At 61.8% G+C, this 19,406-nt stretch overlaps 2 protein-coding genes across 2 annotated transcripts in view; both read right to left on the bottom strand.

Annotated features, from left to right (window-relative positions):
• Nucleotides 1-3,369, bottom strand: part of EFNA1 (ephrin A1) — a 6,639-nt gene extending 3,270 nt beyond the window's left edge. The window contains exons 1-2 of the mRNA XM_032789413.2: nt 3,238-3,369; nt 45-340 (exon numbers count right to left, since the gene is read on the bottom strand). Of these exons, the coding sequence (XP_032645304.1) occupies nt 45-340; nt 3,238-3,329 (388 nt within the window). The 5' untranslated portion in view covers nt 3,330-3,369. The remainder of the gene's footprint in view (nt 1-44; nt 341-3,237) is intronic.
• Nucleotides 3,370-17,997: 14,628 nt separating this feature from the next.
• The window catches only part of LOC116830138 (ephrin-A3-like), a 70,404-nt gene continuing 68,995 nt past the window's right edge, over nt 17,998-19,406 (bottom strand). The window contains exons 3-5 of the mRNA XM_032789412.2: nt 19,190-19,255; nt 18,915-18,992; nt 17,998-18,519 (exon numbers count right to left, since the gene is read on the bottom strand). Coding sequence (XP_032645303.2) covers nt 18,398-18,519; nt 18,915-18,992; nt 19,190-19,255 — 266 coding nt within the window. The 3' untranslated portion in view covers nt 17,998-18,397. The remainder of the gene's footprint in view (nt 18,520-18,914; nt 18,993-19,189; nt 19,256-19,406) is intronic.

Raw genomic sequence — 19,406 nt, forward strand, 5'->3', positions numbered from 1 at the left:
CCAGCCCCCCCATAGCCCCAGCCGGGCCCCCCCCGGGCACTCACAGATATAGTAGTAGCTGTGCCCCTCCTTGAACTCCTTCCCCAGGGTGAAGGGCGTGAAGCGCTGGAACTTCTCCGAGAACCGCTCGGGGCCCTGCAGGGCGGCTGGCTTGTTGCACTCCCAGCGGATCTGCTCCTTGGAGTGGGGCTTGCAGGCCGCATACTCCTCATACTCCACCAGGTAGAGGGTGTAGCGCTCCATGGCGCGGGGCGTCACGCTGCCCTCCTCATAGTGCGGGCAGATGATGTCCAGGTAGTCGTTGAGCCGGACCTCCACTGTGTAGTCATCCGCCAGGAACCTGGGGCCAGGAGGGGGCATGGTCAGTGGTCAGCACCCAGGGGTCAGACATGCAGGGTAAGATTGTGCTGACAAGACTGCAGCCCTCTGCTCCCAGCCAGCCCTCTGCACCATGGGTGGGCAGACGTCCAGGGAGGGGGTAGGGAAGGGACAGATGCCCCAGACACAGAGGGGCCAGTGCCGATTGTGGGGGTAACAGACCAGCCACTGGATTGGGGGTTGATTTCCCAGCACTGTATCCCCCCCACACCCCCTAAACACCATCTGGGGAATTTTACAAGGTGAAGAAACAGGAAAATAATCTGCCCTGCTTCAAAACCTCCAGTGCCCAGCATGGGGCCGAGACCCCCCAAGCCCCACTCCTCCCCATGGTGTCAGGCCAGGAGCCTCAGAGCAGAGAAGAGCCTAATGCTGCTCTGGGATCTCCAGGTTCCCCCAGGGTAGATTCCTGGGAGCCAATCGTCCTGTCCCCCAGGCAGGTCCATCTCTCCCCCTGGGGGGGGCACCAGGCCCACCCCAAACCTGCCCCCTGACATCACAGACTGGCTGCCTTTGCTCAATGGAGCTGATGCCTTGGGGGGTGGGGGTTGTAGAGGAGGGAGAGACCCCCAGGGGAGGGAGGGGAGTAACTGACCCCCCTTTGGTGTCCTGTTGCTCTTCCCCTGGGAGCTGGGAATGTGAGCAGCTGTCACAGCTGCCCCATTAGCCAGGGCAGATGGCCAGTCTCCTCCGCTCCACGCTGCTCCTCCATCTCATCACCTAACTAGGGCTCCTCTCCCCATCCGGGCAGACAGGGGCTGCCCCCTCCCGCTGCAGGCAGGTATCTCAGCCACCTGGACATGGCAACACCTGGGGAACTGGGTTCTGCAACCTGAGAGGCCACCAGAGGAGGGGGGGGGGCAGCAGCTCCCACCTCCCAAACCAGCTAGTCCCTGACCCTGCTCCAGCCCCCTGCCGTCCAGGTACCTCACAGACACCCCCAGAATTGCAGTCATCTCTGGGGCAGGCCGCAGCAATCAGCACAACAGCTGGGATGGGGTGGGATGGGGAGAAGCTTCTCTGCCCCAGCCACTCCTGGGGCCAGTGAGCCAGCTGACCTCACACCCCGAGCCAAGCTGGGGCTGGCAGCTGAGTGGTCCCCCTGCCCCACACAGCTGGGAAGGCCCCTCTGTGTAAGGCTCAGTGCCCAAGCAGAGAGCTCCAGCACTGGGGGAGGGCCGTGGTGCATTACGGGGCAACAACCCCTCCCTGCTGGGGAGTTTTGGAGATGGCTCCCAGCAAGCACCCACCAGGCACTTCTCCAACTGGTAATTCCACTGGTGGAGTCTGGGCCTCCCCTGCTCACCAGCCTGTCAGAGCCAGAAGCTTCCCTCCCATCTGCACTGGGAGGGGGACACCAGCTGACCAGGGCCCTGGCACCAGGCGCCTTGGAAAGTTCAGCCCCCTGCACAGCAGGGGTGCAGGGAGGACATTGGGGACGAAGATTACAGTAGTGTGACCCGGTCACCCAGTGCCCTGAGCCAGCCCAAGAGGATGAGGTGGGCAGAGGTGTGACTGGGCAGCAGTACCAGCTCTGGGGGCAGGTCCCAGGGGACAGAGCCTGCAGTGGTTGGACCCCAGTTGCAGCCAGTTCTTTGTTTCTTTGCACAGGTGGCAGCTCCTAACTGGGGACGGGGGGATTCCAGGGGGGACACGTGACAGATGCACCCCCCCAATCATATGCCTGTGTGGGGCATAACCCTCCCCCGGTGTGCCAGCTTGGTGCCCATGCCCTGTCCCAAGGCACAGACAGAGGGTCCCAAACCTGCTGGGACCTGCCTCCTCCATCAGCCCCACACCTGGAGCTGACTGGGGGGGGGGGGGGGGCAGATTCGCACAGCCTGGCCAGGGCTAGCCCCACATCCTGTCTCCTGCAGCTGCCCCACCGAGGTGTTTGTCAACAGGCTTCCTGCCGGTGCAGGCGCTTCCCCGTGCCCCGGCGCCTTCCCCTGGCCCCGCGCCAGCCCCGGGAAGGAAGAGGCCCATGTCCAGCAGGGAGCTGGGCCCTGGGAAAGGAAGGGCCAGCTGGGGCCCCCCTGGCCCCAGCGCTTGGCACAAACACCCCGCGGCGGGTGAACTTCAGCCCTGCCTGCTGCACCGGGCCGGATTAAACATTGACCCGAGAGGGTTTGCCAGGGCCGGGACTGCCCCCCTCCCGCAGCCCGTGGGGGGAGCCTGCTCCGGGGAGGGGGCTTTACTCGGCTCGCCCCGTGTCAATGCAAGAGCCCAGTCTGGGGACTCTGCGCCCGGCGCCCCCAGATCAGCCCCAGTCCTGGGGAGCCCGCAGCTCCCCACCCCAGGGCCCCCGGCTCAAGCCGGGTCTCGTCGCGGAGCCGCGGCTGGCAGAGGCGGGTCACAGCCGGGGGCGAAGGGAGGAGGGAGGCGCCGCTTGGGCAAAGGATCGTTACCGGGACCCGCTGGCAAGCAGCCTCCCCGCGAGCCGCGAACAAAGGCCGAGCTTCCCGCCTGGGCTCCCCGTTCGCCTCCCGGCCGGTCTCTGGGGCGCAGGCTGAAGTGGCGGCCGCCCCCCGCGTTTACAAACTCCGCCGTGGGGCGCGGGGAGACCCCGCCACTCCCGAGAACCCGCCCCCAGGCAGCGCGGCCAGTCCCAGAGCCCGGCAGCCGCCGCAGCCTGAGCCGAGATCCCCCCACGCGTGACCGGAGCACGGCTCAGGCGTAGCCGGGCACCCTCGGGTTGTTCCCAGCCCAGATTCGTTTGGCTCCTTCCCGAGCGCCCCTGAGCTGGGCGCGCTGGGGCCCGGGCTGGTGGGGGGGGCGGGGCGCGCTGGGGGCTCCCCGAGCGTGGATCCGCGCTCTCTGGCCGGGCTGGGCGGCGGGGTGCGGAGCCCCCGCACTCACTTGGGGTTGGAGCTGTTCCAGAACACCGGGTGCCGGTCCGCGGCCGCCAGCCAGCAGCACAGCCCGAGCAGGGGCGCCCAGCGCAGCGCCATGGGGCCGGTCGGTGGCTCGGTGTGTGCTGGGCACGGCGCCCCAGCGCTCCGCCTTATGTACCGGGCCCGCCCTGGGCAGGAGGAGCCGGCCCGCCCCCAGCGGAGACACAACAGCACGGGGCGGTTCAACACATGGCGCCTGCAGTCGGAGCTACACAAAGAAACACAACACCACCACGAGGCAGTACAACGACACAGAGCGACCCTGGGCAGCAGGACAGACCCACCACACAGACCCACAGAGCGACACCGCATGGGGCAGTACACTCAGAGCAAGACAACAGCAACACAGAGCAACACACCCATACAGAGCAAAACAAAACCAACACAGCCAGACACAATAGCACATGGAGCACCACAACAACAGACACACAGCCACAGAACACACAACACAATGTACAATGAACACCACACTAGACAACAGGCAGATAGCAAAAGGACAACACACAGAGACACTTATGGCAAAACAACCCAGAGAGTGACACACACAAACTGCAATACCACAATAACACACAGCATGGATCAAGGCAACACATACACACAGCAGCTCACACAAACTGGGCACCTGGGAGCACTGCTGCAGGAGCTGGGTCTCATCTCTTGGGGTGGGTTTGTGTCCTGTGCTGGGTGCCCACACGTGGCTCCCCAGTGCCCAAGCAAGCACTGGCTCATGTTGGTATCACTGGGCACGAGCCCGGCCTGGTGCTTTACTGTGGGCAGCCTGCCAGCCACTGGGTCAGGGTGAGCCCAGGCTCCCAGCTCAACGCCAGCTCTGAGGTGCCCTGGCAGACCTTGCTTACTGCAGAGATCCAGGGATCCTCACTTCCTGGCCAAACAGTCCTGGCCTGGTGCTGGGCCCCGATGAAGGCCCCGCTCCTGCCCCACTGAAGTCAGTGGGAGTTTGGCCAGTGGTTTGGCTAAGTGCTGGGCTGCAGGCGGCCTTAGAACCTCTACCCCTCCCTGGCCTGAGGCGGCTGCATTTCAGTGGTGGGTGAAGGGATCCTGGAGAGTGGCCAGCTGCCCTGCAGGCAATGCCTTCCTGCTGCTGTCCCTCCAGCCTCCCAGAGAACCGCTTTATCTGATGTGTTCTGGGGACATCAAAACCATCTAGCTAAATGGGGCTTGGGGAGCAGCTGATAAGGTGCCTGGGACAAAGCCGAGATTCTGATAGGCAGGCAGCTGGATAACAGGCACCCTTATCAGCCATGTCTGTTCTCTCAGGGCTCAGCTCCAGCCACAGACATGCCCAGCTCCCCCACCCCACTCCTATTTGCTCTCCAGTGTTTGATATTGTGAAATGCCTTCCCAGGAGAATCCCTTTGCCAAAGGAGATTGCTCAGGCCTGGGGCTGGCAGGCGCATGGCCGCGCGCTATCACCTTGCATCTGCCCTGAACACCGATCCATTCTTGTTAAGCTTCGCCAGAGTGTTGTGAGCCGATAACTCAGCCCTGCTTGCAAAACAACTTTCCTCTTGGTTATTACATAATGAGCCATTGATTGTGGGTAATGTTGCATGCCCCACACAGCACAGGCGGCTGGAGCTGGCTGCAGCCATGCTGGGTTTGCAAAGTCTCCGGAGCCGCTGGAAGGTCTTGGGAAGACAACTTCACCTCTGAGTCTTGGCACCGTGGCTGCAACTGGGCTCCCTAGGCAGGGCCGGCGCTACCATTTAGGCGACCTAGCCAATGGCCTAGGGCGCCAGAATTTTGGGGGGGCGCTATTTTGCCGGGGGGGGGGCACGCGGCTCCCGGGGACCTACCACAGTCGTGCCGGCAGACGGTCCGCTGCTGTGGTGGCTCCGGTGGAGCTGCCGCAGTCGTGCCAGCGGATGGTGTGCTGGTCTAAAGGCTCCGGTGGACCTACCGCAGTCATGCCAGTGGACAGTCCGCTGCTGTGGCGGCTCCAGTGGAGCTGCTGCAGTCGTGCCAGCGGACGGTGCACTAGTCTAAAGGCTGCAGCAGACCTACCGCAGTCATGCGGCAGGTCCACCGGAGCCTTTAGACCAGCAGACCGCCCGACTGCGGCTGCTCCACTGCAGCCGCGGGGGGCGGCGAAACGGCTGTCCGCCTAGGGCATCAGAAACCCTGGCTCCGCTCCTGTCTCTAGGGCAGTGGGTCCTGACACACCTTCCCATGCCAGTCACCTGCCAGGGGCCATGCGCCGGTCAGGGTCGAGCACCCAGATCCCCAGGGCATCCCTCGAATGGGCATGTCACATGGGCAGCTGGATGCGATGGCCACAGACCGGGGCTGTTGGGGGCGGCTGGAGCCAGGCCTTCCTTCCGCTATCCCAGGTCCATTGGGGTCTGCGAGGTGCCAGATCCCACAGCAAGGGACCCCCTGCCTGTCCAGAACCTAGCACCTGATCCATCTGCATCTGCACCCAGCTACCATTGCTGGCTGCAGCTTCATGTGGGCGGGGGGGGGGGGGGCCCTCACCATGGCCTCTTTCAGCTTCCCTATTCACAGCCAGCCCTGAAGTCAGCCCATAACGTTTAATTACTGCATTAGCAGGATTCCAGCTCCCACCAAGCTGGTGCTGGCTTGACGTGGGCTGCCCCTGCTTGCATGCATTTGTAATCTCACAATAATGACCTTCAGGGTGGCCCACATGGGGCGCAATGTGCTTTAACACTACACCCTCCAGGGCAAAGGAGGGGTTAGCCCCACTGTACAGCTAACCGGGGAAACTGAGGCACACAGTGGGGCCAGGCTCACACAGAGCGTCAGAGTCACAATAAGGCCTAGAATTCAGGAGACCTGACTCCCAGGTGCCTCCCTCCCCTGAACCACTGACAAAGCCCTGACGTTCTGATGGTGATACCATCTCATGAGGCGCCTTCAGAGACCCCTCACCCACTGTGCCTAGGCTCCGGAGCTGCTTCCAGGCCCAGCAAGAATCGAAGCAGCGGGCAACGGGAGTTGTGAGACGACCCGTCACTCCAGCCTTTGCCCAGCTCCTTGGGCCTCTGCCCCGGGAATGGAGACAGACACTCCAAGCCAGGACGGGCCCCTTCTCGCCCGACTGCACCTGGGACACCCCACACCTGGGACCAGGTGCAGACAGGACCCCCTCCCCCTGCTCAGCACGGCCAGTGCTGGCACAAAACGGGTGAGCTGAGGCCAGGCCGAGCCCGGCAGGGTCCCAGCAGCCCCTTCCCCGATTGAGCTGGGGTGACCTTCCCCCATGGCCAGCAGTAGCCTGGTGATAACAGGATTATGGCTGTGATTTCACTTCAAGGACAGCACGCTGTGCACGCTTGCTGGAGGGTGGGGGGAGCTGGGGACCCATGGGCCTTGTCATTTGCTCTGTGTGTAGGGGGGGTAGGATTCAGGGAGGGGGTGGGGGGATAAAGCCCCGAGCGAACTAGGGACGGCCATATGGGGTCGGGAGCAGGGGCTCAGGGCCTCATGGTGAGGCCCATGTCCCATAGCAAGCGGATCTAGGGGGTGATGGTATCAGCAGCCCCTGGCTTTCCAATACAGGAGAGGTTTCGGGGTGGCCAGTGGCCAGGAGTCTGGGTGCTGGGGGGTGGTGCCCCTCCCCAATGCTGCCAGGGCGGAAGCAGAATGACTGGGCAAAGCACATGAGCGGGACAGGGATGGAGGCAGGGCCAGGTTGGGGGTCACTGCCTCACTGGGGGCGCCCAGCCCGGTTGAGTGGGGGTGAGGGTGAGGTCAGTGCCAGGGCAGGGCAATGCCCGCTCAGGCATGACTCGCTCGTCACATGACTCTCCCTTCACACGCTAGGCGACGTGTGCAGGACAAAGGTGAGTGTGCAAGGTGTAAATAGTGCGAGACATAAACATGACGTGCGGCGCACACAGTGGGCGGTGCCCAAGGGGCCTGCGCCTTACAGGCTATTTATAGCTTATCAGGTAAAGCAGAGAGCCCAGATGTGAGTTGGCCACTGCCAGCAGTGAGTAACTGAGTCTGGGGGACACGGGGGAGGTGCTGGGGCTGTCCCAGGACCTAATTAGGGAGCAAAGGCCAGGGCTGCTGCGTGATCCGTGCAGCCAGGCAGGTAGCTGAGATCCAGGGCTGGCACTACACGGGAGCCTGCGCAGGGGGCGGGCCCAGTCTCCCTGACGTGCCAGAGATTTAACTGGCTGGCTGGTGGCTTGGTGCCCGAGCTGCCCGGCAGGCCTTGCTGCCAGCCTGATACCAGTACGGCCCTTGTGCAAAACATTCCTCATCTCGCACCCAGGGGTTACAGGGCAGCAGGGTCCCAGCCCAGGTGGGTCTGTAGCTCCTTCCCCTGCCTCAACCAGAGAGGAACCTGGGACCAGCTTCCCAAGGCCCCCCACCCCCAGCTCTTCCCTCAAGCTCTCTGGGTGAGGCAGCTTCCAGACAGGGGCTGCCCCTCCCCATGAGACCGAGGCTAGGGCATGTGTGCATGGTGACATGGGGGCTCCGAGCTCCTCAGGGCCCCACTGGGCCACTCCCAGTGGGTGCAGCATTCAGGAGGGTGACTCCTGGGCATCCCGGGCAGCTCCTGGGCTGGAAGGGCCTGTGATGTCCATACCAAGCTCATACCCATACAGGGGGTGCTGTGCCACTGAACTCCTGGGGGCCACAGAGCCCTACGACTGCAACCTGCTCTGGAGTCCCGAGTCCTGCTGCGGGGGTGTGACGAACTGGGACTGTTCCTAATGTTTGCTCTGAATACTGTGTTGGTGCCTCAGTGTCCCCTAGGCAGTTCTTAAGTATCTAGGTGGTGGGATAAGGGTGTGTGATTGCTGCAGAGCAAAGGGCCAGTGCCCCTAAATGCCTGGCACTCTGTCTCCTAGCAACTGATGGCCTGGGCCCCTCCTCTGCAAAGGTGCCAACTGAAGGTGTTGGAGACAAAGGGATCAGGTGACCTCCTGGCCCGGGAAAGGAGCTGAGCAGAGAGGAGGGGCTGGAGGGGGTGGTTAGTCTGGAGCTTGCTGGGGACGAGGAGTGAAGTGCAGACCTAGGGGTCTGGCTCACTGCCCCCCAGAATGGACCCGGCCGAGGGGTCTGGTTTGCTGTATCTACAAGCTCTGTTTTAGACCCTGTTCCTGTCATCGAATAAACCTCTGTTTTGCTGGCTGAGAGTCACGTCTGACTGCAAAGTGGGGGTGCAGAACCCTGTGGCTTCCCCAGGACCCCGCCTGGGTGGGCTCGCTGTGGGAAGCCCACGGAGGGGCAGAGGATGCTGAATGCTCCAAGGAGAGACCCAGGAGGTGAAGACGTGTGAGCTTCTTGCCCTAAACAAGTCTGCTCCGAGGGAGAGGAGGCTCCCCAAAGTCCTGACTGGCTTAGTGGGGAGCAGTTCCAGAGCATCGCCCGGGGACTCCATGACAGGGGGCCTGGGTCAGGCCAGGCTGGGGAAAGGGGCCAAGTTCCAGGAATGTTGCAAAAGGGATTTTGCAAGTGGAGCTGCTACTCCCTCCAGGGCCTGACTCGGCTCCCCCCACTCCCCAGCACCAAGGCAATCCCCATCCCCCCTACAAACTGCAAATCGCAGGCTCTTCCCCCCAGAGGCCTCTCCACTGCAGGCCAGGGGGGATAGGGAAGGGGAGCCCCACGCCAGCCAGGAGGAGAGTGGGACGGACGGAGGGACTGGAAGCAGAGAATGGCGGAGGCTGAGGGGCCAGCAGCAGGGAGGAGAGCGCTTGCCTCTCCTTTATGAAATGACCCCCTTGGCTATGTCAGCAGCTCCTAGCCTGGCCCATGGATGGACAGAGGCCACATGCCCAGCCTGGCCTTGGGGAACAGGCTGGCTTTGGGGGTGTTGGGGCCACACCTGCTCCTTTGACTCTGCTCCCGGACCCTTGACAGGCTCCCCGCCCCCACCGGGGACTGGGCAGCCCCCCGTATAGCTGAGCTCCCAGTCGCAGGGCTTCCCCCATCACGGGACAGGGAATGGCAGGGTTAACCCGCTTGGGGGGAGGCGGGCGCTTCTGGGCAGGGATGGCGTTAGACTCACTGGAGCAACAGGGGCAGCAGCACCCGCAGTCCCATAGCAGCGATGGGGTGCACCCCACACTCATGGGCCCCAGCAGCGCTCAGCACCTGCTCATTGGAGGAGCCGGGGTGGAAAAGAAGTTTGGGGGGTTCCAGGCCTGGCCAGCAGCGAGGTGCAGAGACCCCCTAATGGGGAATTGGGTAAAGGTGCAGACAGCAAAGGCCTTGTGCTTTACGGCTGGCAAATGCGCCAGGCCTGACGCAGCACCAGCCGGCTGGGTGCAGGTTTTCACAGGCCACAAGGTCTGTGGCGGCTGCACTGCAGAGCCAGGCCAGGCGGCGCAGGCCCCTTGGGGTGGCCGTGGAGCCAGGTGTGAGTAAACACCACACTCCCCACCTGAGCCAGAGGTAAACTCCATTCAGGGGCTGGAGCACCCGCCCGCAGGACCTGTCTGGCAGGTTTGCGTCTCCTCCCCACGTCCCAGACAAGCCTGGGCCGGCCCCACAGGGGCAGCTGCCTGCACACCCAGCTGCAGTGTGTGGGGAGTTATGGGGTGGGAGGCTCCAGAGAGCACCTCCCACTGGGCAGCACAGGGCACCGGTGACAGCAGATGGGCAGCCCTCTGCTCCAAGATACCAGCCGGGATTGAGCAGGCCAGAGCTGTCCCAGTGCCCCGACACCCAGCCAGGCCCTGCCAGTCGCGGGTGGGAGGTAGTAATGGTTTTGTGGCCTCACTTAGTGAATTACCAGCTGCTGGAGCTGGGATCCTGGGGCCAGATTCCTCTTTCCCCGGCTGCTGCTCTCACCCAAGGGGGCTGCTGGGAGCTCAGCCCCAGGCCAGGGTCCAGCATCTCACCAGGGTCCGTCAGCCCTTGGAGGCGGCTGCAGGGGGCCCAGCATCCTGCCAGATCTGTCAGCCAGTGAGGTCATGTGAGATTCCTCCCACAAGTGGTACTAGGGAGCAGTGCCAGGCCACATTAGCCTCGGGACTCCCCTCACCCCAGCCATCACCTCTCCCAACAGGGGGTGCTGTAGGGGGCAGGGCACGAGCACTGGTGGGGCTCAGACACTGGGGTTGGATTGAGCTTCCCAACAGAGGTTTTTTCAAACTAGGGAATCTGTTTCCTGCCCGCCCCACATTCCCCCAGGAGCCACTGTCCCTCAAATTCCCAGCCCTGCATAGGGGAGGGTGTCAGAGCTGTGGGGCTGGCCAAAGCAGCTGTCTGGGAGCCCCTAGAGCTGCAGGTGGGAACGGGGGCCTGCACGGGGGGTCCAGGGCCCCTCCAGGCCTCATCTGCATTCAAGGGAGGATTTTAAACAGATTGAACCAAGCCAGTGCCAAGCCCCAGAGGGAACCATCTGGGGCAGCAGGGACTGAGGAGCGTAGGGTGTGACGAACTGGGACTGTTCCTAATGTTTGCTCTGAATACTGTGTTGGTGCCTCAGTGTCCCCTAGGCAGTTCTTAAGTATCTTGGTGGTGGGATAAGGGTGTGTGATTGCTACAGAGGAAGGGGCCAGTGCCCCTAACTGCCGGGCACTCTGCCTCCTAGCAACTGATGGCCTGGGCCCCTCCTCTGCAAAGGTGCCAGCTGTGGTCTGGTTTTATGGGGGCTGTAGAGCTTAAAGCCCATCTGTGTCCATGCCGACCCATGGCCTAGGCCTGGGTGACGATTTCTAGACCAGCAGAGGGGATGGAGAACTTGCCTTGGCGACACTGATAACTTGTGCATCCTTTTAGCCAGACACTGGGAGAACAGGTGTCCCCAGGTGAAGAGGGGGCTGTGGCGCCTCAAGGAGGTGGACTACGGTAAAGATTTGAAGTATATAGATGGGAATGGCAGGAGTGTTGATATCTGGGCAAGGTGGGCAGTGGGCTGCTCAAGCCCAGACTGGCCAAGGCCAAGATGTGGGGCTCTTAACCAAGGAGGCCGAATCGAGCCAGGTGCTGGGAGAAGACCCTGTCCCAGTTAAAACCAGGTAAGTATTGGGGTGGCAAAGGGGTAAAGGCCGCACATATAAGAAGAAACACGTCTCGTGCTAAAATAGGACTGAGGAGCGACTTAGTCAGATGGCCTCTCTCGTCGATCAGCAATACAGTACAGCTGGGAAGGCTGGCCAAATGACGCTGGTAGTGGAGAATCAGGACGTACGCTGTCGCCCAAGTGTGAATTGAGGAGAGAGATAGTCGGTAGTGCGTTTGCTTGCGATACCCTATGAATCCCTCAATGAAGGACGTATCCGCCGGTGGTATCGACATTCCCAGTACTGGTGGTTAGATCGCCCTTGCGAGCTTCTGAGTTCGGTCTCGAAGGGGGCGAGATTTTTGGAGACGGGATAGTGACCTCTGGCCGCGGGAGGGCTGAGAGAAGAGAGGCTGGGGGAGGTGAGTCGGTAGCTGCCTGAGCGTACAGGGAGTGAAGTGGACCTAGGGTCTGGCTTCACTGCCCCCCAGAATGGACCGCGAGGGTCTTGGTTCGCTGTAGTTACTCAAGCTCTGTTTTCAGACTCTGTTCTGTCATCGATAAACCTTGTTTTGCTGGTTGCAGATTTATCGTTCTGACTGCTAATGGGGGTTGCGGCCTGTGGCTTCCCAGGACCCGCCTGGGTGGGCTCACTGTGGGAAAGCCCACGGAGTGGACAGCGGCATGCTGAATGACTCCAAGGAAGAGACCCAGTGAGAGGGAAGACGTGTGAGCTTCTTGCCCTGAACAAGTCTGCTCCAAAGGTGAGAAGGAGGCTCCCTCAAAGTCTGACTGAGCTCTTGGTGTGGGGCAGCAGTTCCAGGAGATTCGCCTGGGATCGTGACAACTGTGGCAGCGGAGGGATGTATGGCACCCCTGGATGGCGGCTTCCTGCGTAAGTGACTGGGGCAGTAACAGGAGGTATTAAATGAGACCAGGCGTGCTGAAGCTGAGGAGGACCGGTCTCAGGCAGGGCAGATTAACCTCTGGGAAGTGTCTGACCAGCCGAAAGGACTGTTTGGAGAACAGGTGTCCCCCTAAGGACTGCAGTTGAGCAGTCTCAGGGGCGGGGAGCTTTGTCGCTCGACCCTGGGAGGGAGAAGATTTTGCAGTAGCGGGTTCCCTGGGAAATTGCAGACAGTCCAGGGCAGAGGAGGTCTGCAGCTCGACCTGCGCAAGAGGTAGTGATCACCTGGAGAGGCTGGCACACCAGGGGTTCTTCCTGAAACCATGGGGGAGCCAAGCAGAACAGGGCCTTGATGAGTCCAGAGACACTTGGGAACGTGAAGCTGATGTTCCTTCATCATATCTCCTTATAGAAGGACCTTGTGTCCTAATGCACAAGAGAGAGTTACGCATGGGGAAGATTCACCAGGCACAGCTTATCGTGCAGTTGGAGGAGGCAGGACCGCTCTGAGGAGGCAGATTCTGACCAGTTGGGGCTACAAGAGGATCTTGGAGCGTAGCCAGGCACTCCTGCGAGTCTGGTCCCACCAGACAAGCTCTTCACGATTGGGTTCCCATCGGATGGAGATGGATGGATTGGAGCAGAGCTGAGAGAGCAGCAGAGAGGACGAGAGGACCGTGAAAGAGAGCAAGCAGGTGTGGAAAGCTGCAGAATTAAGCGCGCAGCACCAGATGGGATTGGTGAGTGGAGGAATATAGGGGCTGCCAGGGCGTCCTGGGGAAACCGCTGACAGGGGTCGGGCTTGGGGACAGACGGACTGTTGTGGTGGCCGCAGAGATGCTGAGGGAGCTGTGGGGACCTGGCGTGAAGGTCCTCTGATGAAGCTGTCCTCACTCCTGCCTAGTGCCTGGTCCTGTGCAGACGCAGGGGGTCGGACTGGGCTGGTCTTGGGGTTCTCCAGGATATCGGCTGGGAGCTCTGTTGTGGAGGATGACTGTCTCCCTTGGGACAGGATCAGGGCCCTGCTCCCTGTAACTGCCGAGGGTTTGAATTTAAATTCAGGAACCATTGGCTGGGATGGAAATTGGTCAGTGACATGCAAATAACCTTGCTGGGCAGTGGGAAGGGCTGCTGGATCAGGATACCTGCTAACCCTGTAACAGGCCCCTGGCATGAGGGGGAGGGCAGAGCTGCTCCTGCCCCTGCACACCAGGAGGGCTCACGCTGGCTCTGTGCTTGAGAACCGAGCAGAGAGCTCTACTGCTGCCCCACTGGACGCAGGGGCAGCGCTGAGGCCGGGGGGGAGCTGAGCCCCAGTGAGTGGGAGGACACCCAGGCAGGCAGGTCAAGCTGCCACCAGTTTTTCCTGTTCTGGTTCCAGTCGTGCTGCTGAGAATGATTACACAGCCGGGAGGGAGCTCCAGGACCAGGCTCAGAGGGCTGTGACCCCAGACCCAGCCAGTGAGAGGGGCAGTCCACTCCCTGCCCAGCAGTTGAATCAGACCGAGCTGCAGAGGGATCCTCCTTGGAGAGCTGAGGGATTGTGGCCACATGCGCTGCATTTCCCCTTGGGGCAGCTGGACAGGTCCTGCGGGAAGGGATTCCTGTTCCGGATGGGCTCCCAAGGGGCGTAGACTCGAGGGAATCGGGAGGCGCTGGTGGTGCTCCAGGAATCACCAGGGTTCTTCCCTCTCAGCTGCTGGATGGGCGGAGCAGTGAGGGGACCCTGGACGGATAAGGGGCGGTTGGAAGGAGAAGGTCAAGACCCCTGGTGGATCATCTTCCTGAGGTGGGAGCCCAATCTCCCCATCAGTGTTCCCATTACAGAGTCACTGGGAACTAATCTACACGATCACTGGAGCGAGAGGTCAGATATGCTGGCTTTAGAGGGATCCAGCCATTTTACCGGGTGTTTCCTATCCATGGGGCTGATACCAAGGGAGGCATGGATATGGTCTGGTTTTTATGGGGGCTGTCAGAGCTTAAAGCCTCTGTGTCCGATGCGACCCATGGCCTAGCTGGTGTGACGATTCTCTAGACGCGGGGGGATGGAGAACTTGCCCTTGGCCGACACTGATAACTTGTGCATCCCTTTTAGCAGACCTGGGGAACAGGTGTCCCCAGGTGAAGCGGGGCGCTTGTGCTGCTCAAGGAGGTGGACTACGGTAAAGTTGAAAGTATAAGATGGATGGCTCAGCGATTTGTGTTGATATCTGGGCAAGTGGGCAGTGGGTGCCTCAAGCCTCAGAGCTGGCCAAGGCCGATGTGGGGCTCTTAACCAAGGAGGCCGAATCGAGCCAGCGTGCTGGGAGAAGACCCCTGTCCAGCTTAAACCAGGGTAAGTATTGGGGTTGGCAAGGTGGTAAGCGCCGCACATATAAGAAGAAACACGTCTCGTGCTAAAATAGGACTGAGGAGCGACTTAGTCAGATGGCCTCTCTCGTCGATCAGCAATACAGTACAGCTGGGAAGGCTGGCCAAATGACGCTGGTAGTGGAGAATCAGGACGTACGCTGTCGCCCAAGTGTGAATTGAGGAGAGAGATAGTCGGTAGTGCGTTTGCTTGCGATACCCTATGAATCCCTCAATGAAGGACGTATCCGCCGGTGGTATCGACATTCCCAGTACTGGTGGTTAGATCGCCCTTGCGAGCTTCTGAGTTCGGTCTCGAAGGGGGCGAGATGTGACGACTGGGACTGTTCTAATGTTTGCTCTGATACTGTGTTGGTGCCCTCAGTGTCCCTAGGCGTTCTTAGTATTTCGTGGGTGGGATAGGGTGTGTGATCTGCTACAGTAGGAAGGGCCAGTGCCCATAACTGTCGGCGCCTCTGCCTCTAGCAATGATGCCTGGGCCCCTCTCTGCAAAGGTGACCAGCTGCAGTTTTGGGACAAAGGGCATCAGTGGACCTCCATGGCGGGAGAGCTGAGCGAGAGGAGGGCTGGCGGGAGGTCGTATATCAGGTAGCTAGCCTGGAGATGAAGTGAGACCTAGGGGTCTGGCTCACTGCCCCCCCGAATGGACCAGCCGAGAGGTCTAGGTTCAGCTGTATCTTACAGCTCTGTTTTTAGCTCTGTTCCTGTATCCCGATAAACCTCTGTTTGCTGGCTGCGAGTCACGAAGACGTGTGAGCTTCTTGCCCTGAACAAGTCTGCTCCAAGGGAGAAGAGGCTCCCCAAAGTCCTGACTGGCTTTGTGGGGAGCAGTTCCAGAGCATCGCCCGGGGACTCCGTGACAACGGGCCTGGCCCAATCCCCTTCCTGCCCTGTGCCAGCCCTCCCCCCTGCCCCTCGCCCCACACACTGGCAGGGCGAAGAGGGAGTTGGGCTGCAAACTACAAACCCAGATCCACTCCCTGCCCCCACCATCCCCAAAGTAGGGAGCCCTGGGCAGGTTGAGCAACTTATTCATAGGTCCCCTGAGAGCAGGGGGCGCTGTGCTAGCAGAAAAGCTGGGGGCAGGGGATGATGCTGCCCAGAGGGCAGGGAGGAGCAGGATCCCCCCCAGCTCAACAGACCCGCCCAGACAGGGAGTGTGGCCAGCACAGGGGTGGCTGGAGGGGGGGTTGGGGATTCCCCATGGGACCCAGCCAGGGATGCCAGGTACAGTGGACATGCAGCTGCGAGTCAGCACCTGGGCACCTCTGCCACAGGCTCCTCTGCCATGGGCACTGCCAGCACCCGGGCCCCAAGCACAGCGGGAGGAGCCACCTGGTGCATCCCCTCAACCCCAGCTAGGCCAAGCCCCTCTGGGATGGGGGAGCCACTTACTCAGCACCCCCAGGTGCCAGCTCTTACACCAAGGGAACATCTCCCACCTCTGCCAGGCCTAGGGTCACTGGAGTGGGTTGGGGAGGGAGAGCAGTGGTCCTGTGCAGGGACACGCAATCACACGCATGCTCATCTGCGTGACAACATATATGCTCATGCACAGAGACAGACGAGTCCCATGCACACAGACATACCCAAGTGGGGATGCTGAGAGCCACTGATACGATGGGAACTGCTTCAAGCCAGGGGTGCAGTCCCACAGTTCCAGCACCTACGTACCCGGGGCTAACCAGGGCTCCTGCCCACACTCTGCTCTGCCTGCTGTGTTTGCTGTGGGTCTCCGCTGCCCCCTTGCCCCTGCAGGGTGGCATGTCCCAGGCTGGCTTTGCAACTCTCCTCCCACCTGCTTGGGGGGGGGGGGCAAGCAACACGCCACCCAGGTGGGGCCCTGCCTTGGCCCCAGCTCCTCTGACTCTGCTGTTATCAGCCAGCCCCCCGCACACCTGCATGGCACCCGGCCTGCCACCAGCCACATGGGTAAGGGAGCCCTGCCCCCAGGGACTGAGTGCCAGAGGCCAGTCCCACCCAGGCTGCTGTTCCCTGGGACCAGCCAGCACCCCTGCCACGTCAGGATCTGGGGCAACGAGGATGAAGCAAAGGCCCAACTTAGGAGCCAGGGGTCACCTTCCCAGCCCCCACCCAATGCCTCCCCACCTCACTCCCCCCTTGTAGTGCTGGAACCCCATTACCAGGAGGGCCAGCCCCACCTTCCCTGCTCCTCCAGCGTTACCTGAGGCTGGTGCTCCCCTGCTGGGCTCTGGGCTGGGAATCACCAGGGCCCTGGTGACAGGAGACCCTGGGTGCTTGTCTAGGTGTCCTGGCCCAAGCCCACTCTCCCTATGAGCCAGCCCTGCCCCGGCCTACAGGAGTCCTGGGGAGCCCCCACTCCTGCCTCCTCCAGGCCTGGAGACACCAGAGAGGAGCCAAGAAGGTCAGGGAGCTGGAGCTGGAGCAGACCCCCTCCTGCCCCTCAAGGAGCAGAGCAGGTACCGGGGTGGCTGAGTCACCTCCTGCTGCCAGCCGGCCCCAGGCACCTGGCGCCGAGAGCAGGGGCATGAATGGTCCCTTTGTGCATCAACAAAGCAGGTGGGCAGCCCTTGGAGCTGCTGTTTGCACAGGGAGGGGCCTGCCCTGGACTGAACCCGCTCCCCCTGGCGAGGGCCAGGGATCACAGCCAGCAAGAGCCCCCAGAGGGCCGAGGGCAGGCAATAGCACCTCCTGAACCCATTCAGACTTCAGGGCACCCAGATCCTGGGGTGCCAGGGCCAGACCCAGCGCTGAGCCCCACGCAAGCTGGGCGGGCCTGGCAGAGACACTGGGATGACGTGCACAGGGCTGTCACACGCAAGTGCACCAGGGGAGCTGTGACGGTGGGAGGGCCCAGCCGGGAAGTGGGGGCCATGGTTCCAGGAAGTTGGCAGTGCTTGTCAAAGGCCTCAGCCAGCTGCACCTGAGGGCACCGGACCCTGTGGCCCCAATCCAAGCAGTCCAGGGGTTGTTTTTTAATCCTTTTATTTTTTATAGACTAAGAGCAGAATATGAAAATCACCAGCCAAAGCACTTGAAAAAAGGGCGAGTTGCTTTTTTGTCCCCCAAAAAGTGTCTGTGCATTTGCATAGGTTAGGTCTTCACAGAAGACGAGGAGAATCCAACACTTTCTGACTATGTACAGGTCGGTCCAGGGCCCACGCTGCTGCCTACGGGCCTGATAGACAGATCTAGCTCGATAGCCACTCTCTGTACAGGATGTGTAAATCTCTACATAGGTATGTACAGCCCCCAGGCTGGGGAGCCCTGCCCCCCCCAGCCCGCACACTGAGGCTGGCGCTGTTCCTCCATTGCAGGCTACATGGACCCGGCCAAGCGTCTGGATGGAGCCCGCATGCTGGGTATCCCGAACCACAGCCAGGGCCGGCTGGCACCACAGAGCCCCCAGCCCAGCCATGTGGAGCCACCAGGCAATGGGACGGATGCAGACACCCCATGTGTTTGCCATGTGGGCAGGAGGCAGCCAGGACGCGGTGGGGGCTGTGACACAGGTTCGCCACGCAGGATGCCCCACTCCCAGAAGGGCTGAGTCGAGTCCCCACAGGAGACAGTCGCTGGAGTCCGGGGCAGATCCCGTGCTCAGGCAAGTGAGGGGACAGGGCAAACTCCCTCCTGGTCCTCACGCAGCAGCTCCCAGGCCAGTCTACGTCCCTCCAGCGCCCTGCTGCACCCCCCCCCCCACGGTGGGGGGGCTCAAGTGGGTCTCTGGCTGCAGCAGTGCAGAGAGCATGGCCTTGCAGTTCCGTGTCAGGGCAGTGGGGGGCTTGGATTCCCCCTGTCTTGCCCCCTTCTGTCTTTTCCAAACAGCTACTGACAAAGTCCCAGTGCCGGGGACGGAGGCAGCTGCTGTGCAGAGCCGTGCCCAGGCCCCCCCGGCCAGCCGATGCCAGGCTAGGAGGCCAAGAGCGACATTAGGAAAAACGCAGCGGCCACGGCCAGTGGCAAGTGTTCCCGCTTGGGGCTGGTGCCGCTGATGCTTTTCTCCAGCTTGGGGTTCTCGGGGTTAAAGTTATCTGTGGAGACAGCGAGAGTGAGTGAGTGAGAGGGGGTGGCAGGATGTAGAGCCGAGGTCCCAGCGTGGACGAGTTCCCACCAGGCCCAGGACCCTGCAAGGGAGTTCAGGGGCATTTGTGCTGCTCAGACATGGTGGGTGGGTGTCTGTGGGGTGGGGCGGAGGGGGGCAGGCAGAGGATGGGGGGGTATCTGCTGGTCATTCCAACCCCAGCCTCTCCCAGCAGGGGGCGCTGTGGGGTGCAAGATGGAGCACAGGCAGGGTTGGGGGAGGGAGTTCCCGGCTAGTCCAACCCCAGCATCTCCTGGCAGGGGGTGCTGTGGGGGTGGGGCGGGAGTGCTGGCGGTGGGGGGCACTGCCCCATGCTGAACTGCTGCACTGGTGCCCTGCACTCACCCAAGTCCTCAATCTTCACCTCAGGCCCCATGGTGAACTGCGGGAGAGTGGGCACCGACTTCTCCCCGGAGTGCGAGGCTGCAGGCAGGAGAGAAGAGTCACAGCCCAGGGGACACCCCGAGAGCTTTCAGGGGCCAATGCCCAGCCCCCTGCACTAACAAGCCAGGGAGCCGCCGCCCTGGGGCTGCCCCCACTCCCGATACCCCCTCCCAAGAGCCCCTTCACCTGCCCCAGCCCCCCGGCATTTACACATGCATGTGCAAGCCTGTACTCACTGGAGGTGCAGCACACAAACACCTTCATCTTTAGACAGGCCCGGCGGTGATTGTGCGTTGGGCTTGCTGCAAGAGAATGAGGAAGCCCTGAGATTACACCTGCCCCCATGCCCCTCAGCCAGGACAGGGGGCTGCTGCCCCTAGGGGGAGCCCAGCATGGCTTTAGGGAGGCTGCTGGGGTGCCATGGGGCCACACCACATCTGTGGATTCCCCCCC

Source organism: Chelonoidis abingdonii, chromosome 11 (genome assembly GCF_003597395.2).
Source record: "Chelonoidis abingdonii isolate Lonesome George chromosome 11, CheloAbing_2.0, whole genome shotgun sequence".
In the NCBI taxonomy this organism is placed as follows: domain Eukaryota; kingdom Metazoa; phylum Chordata; order Testudines; family Testudinidae; genus Chelonoidis; species Chelonoidis abingdonii.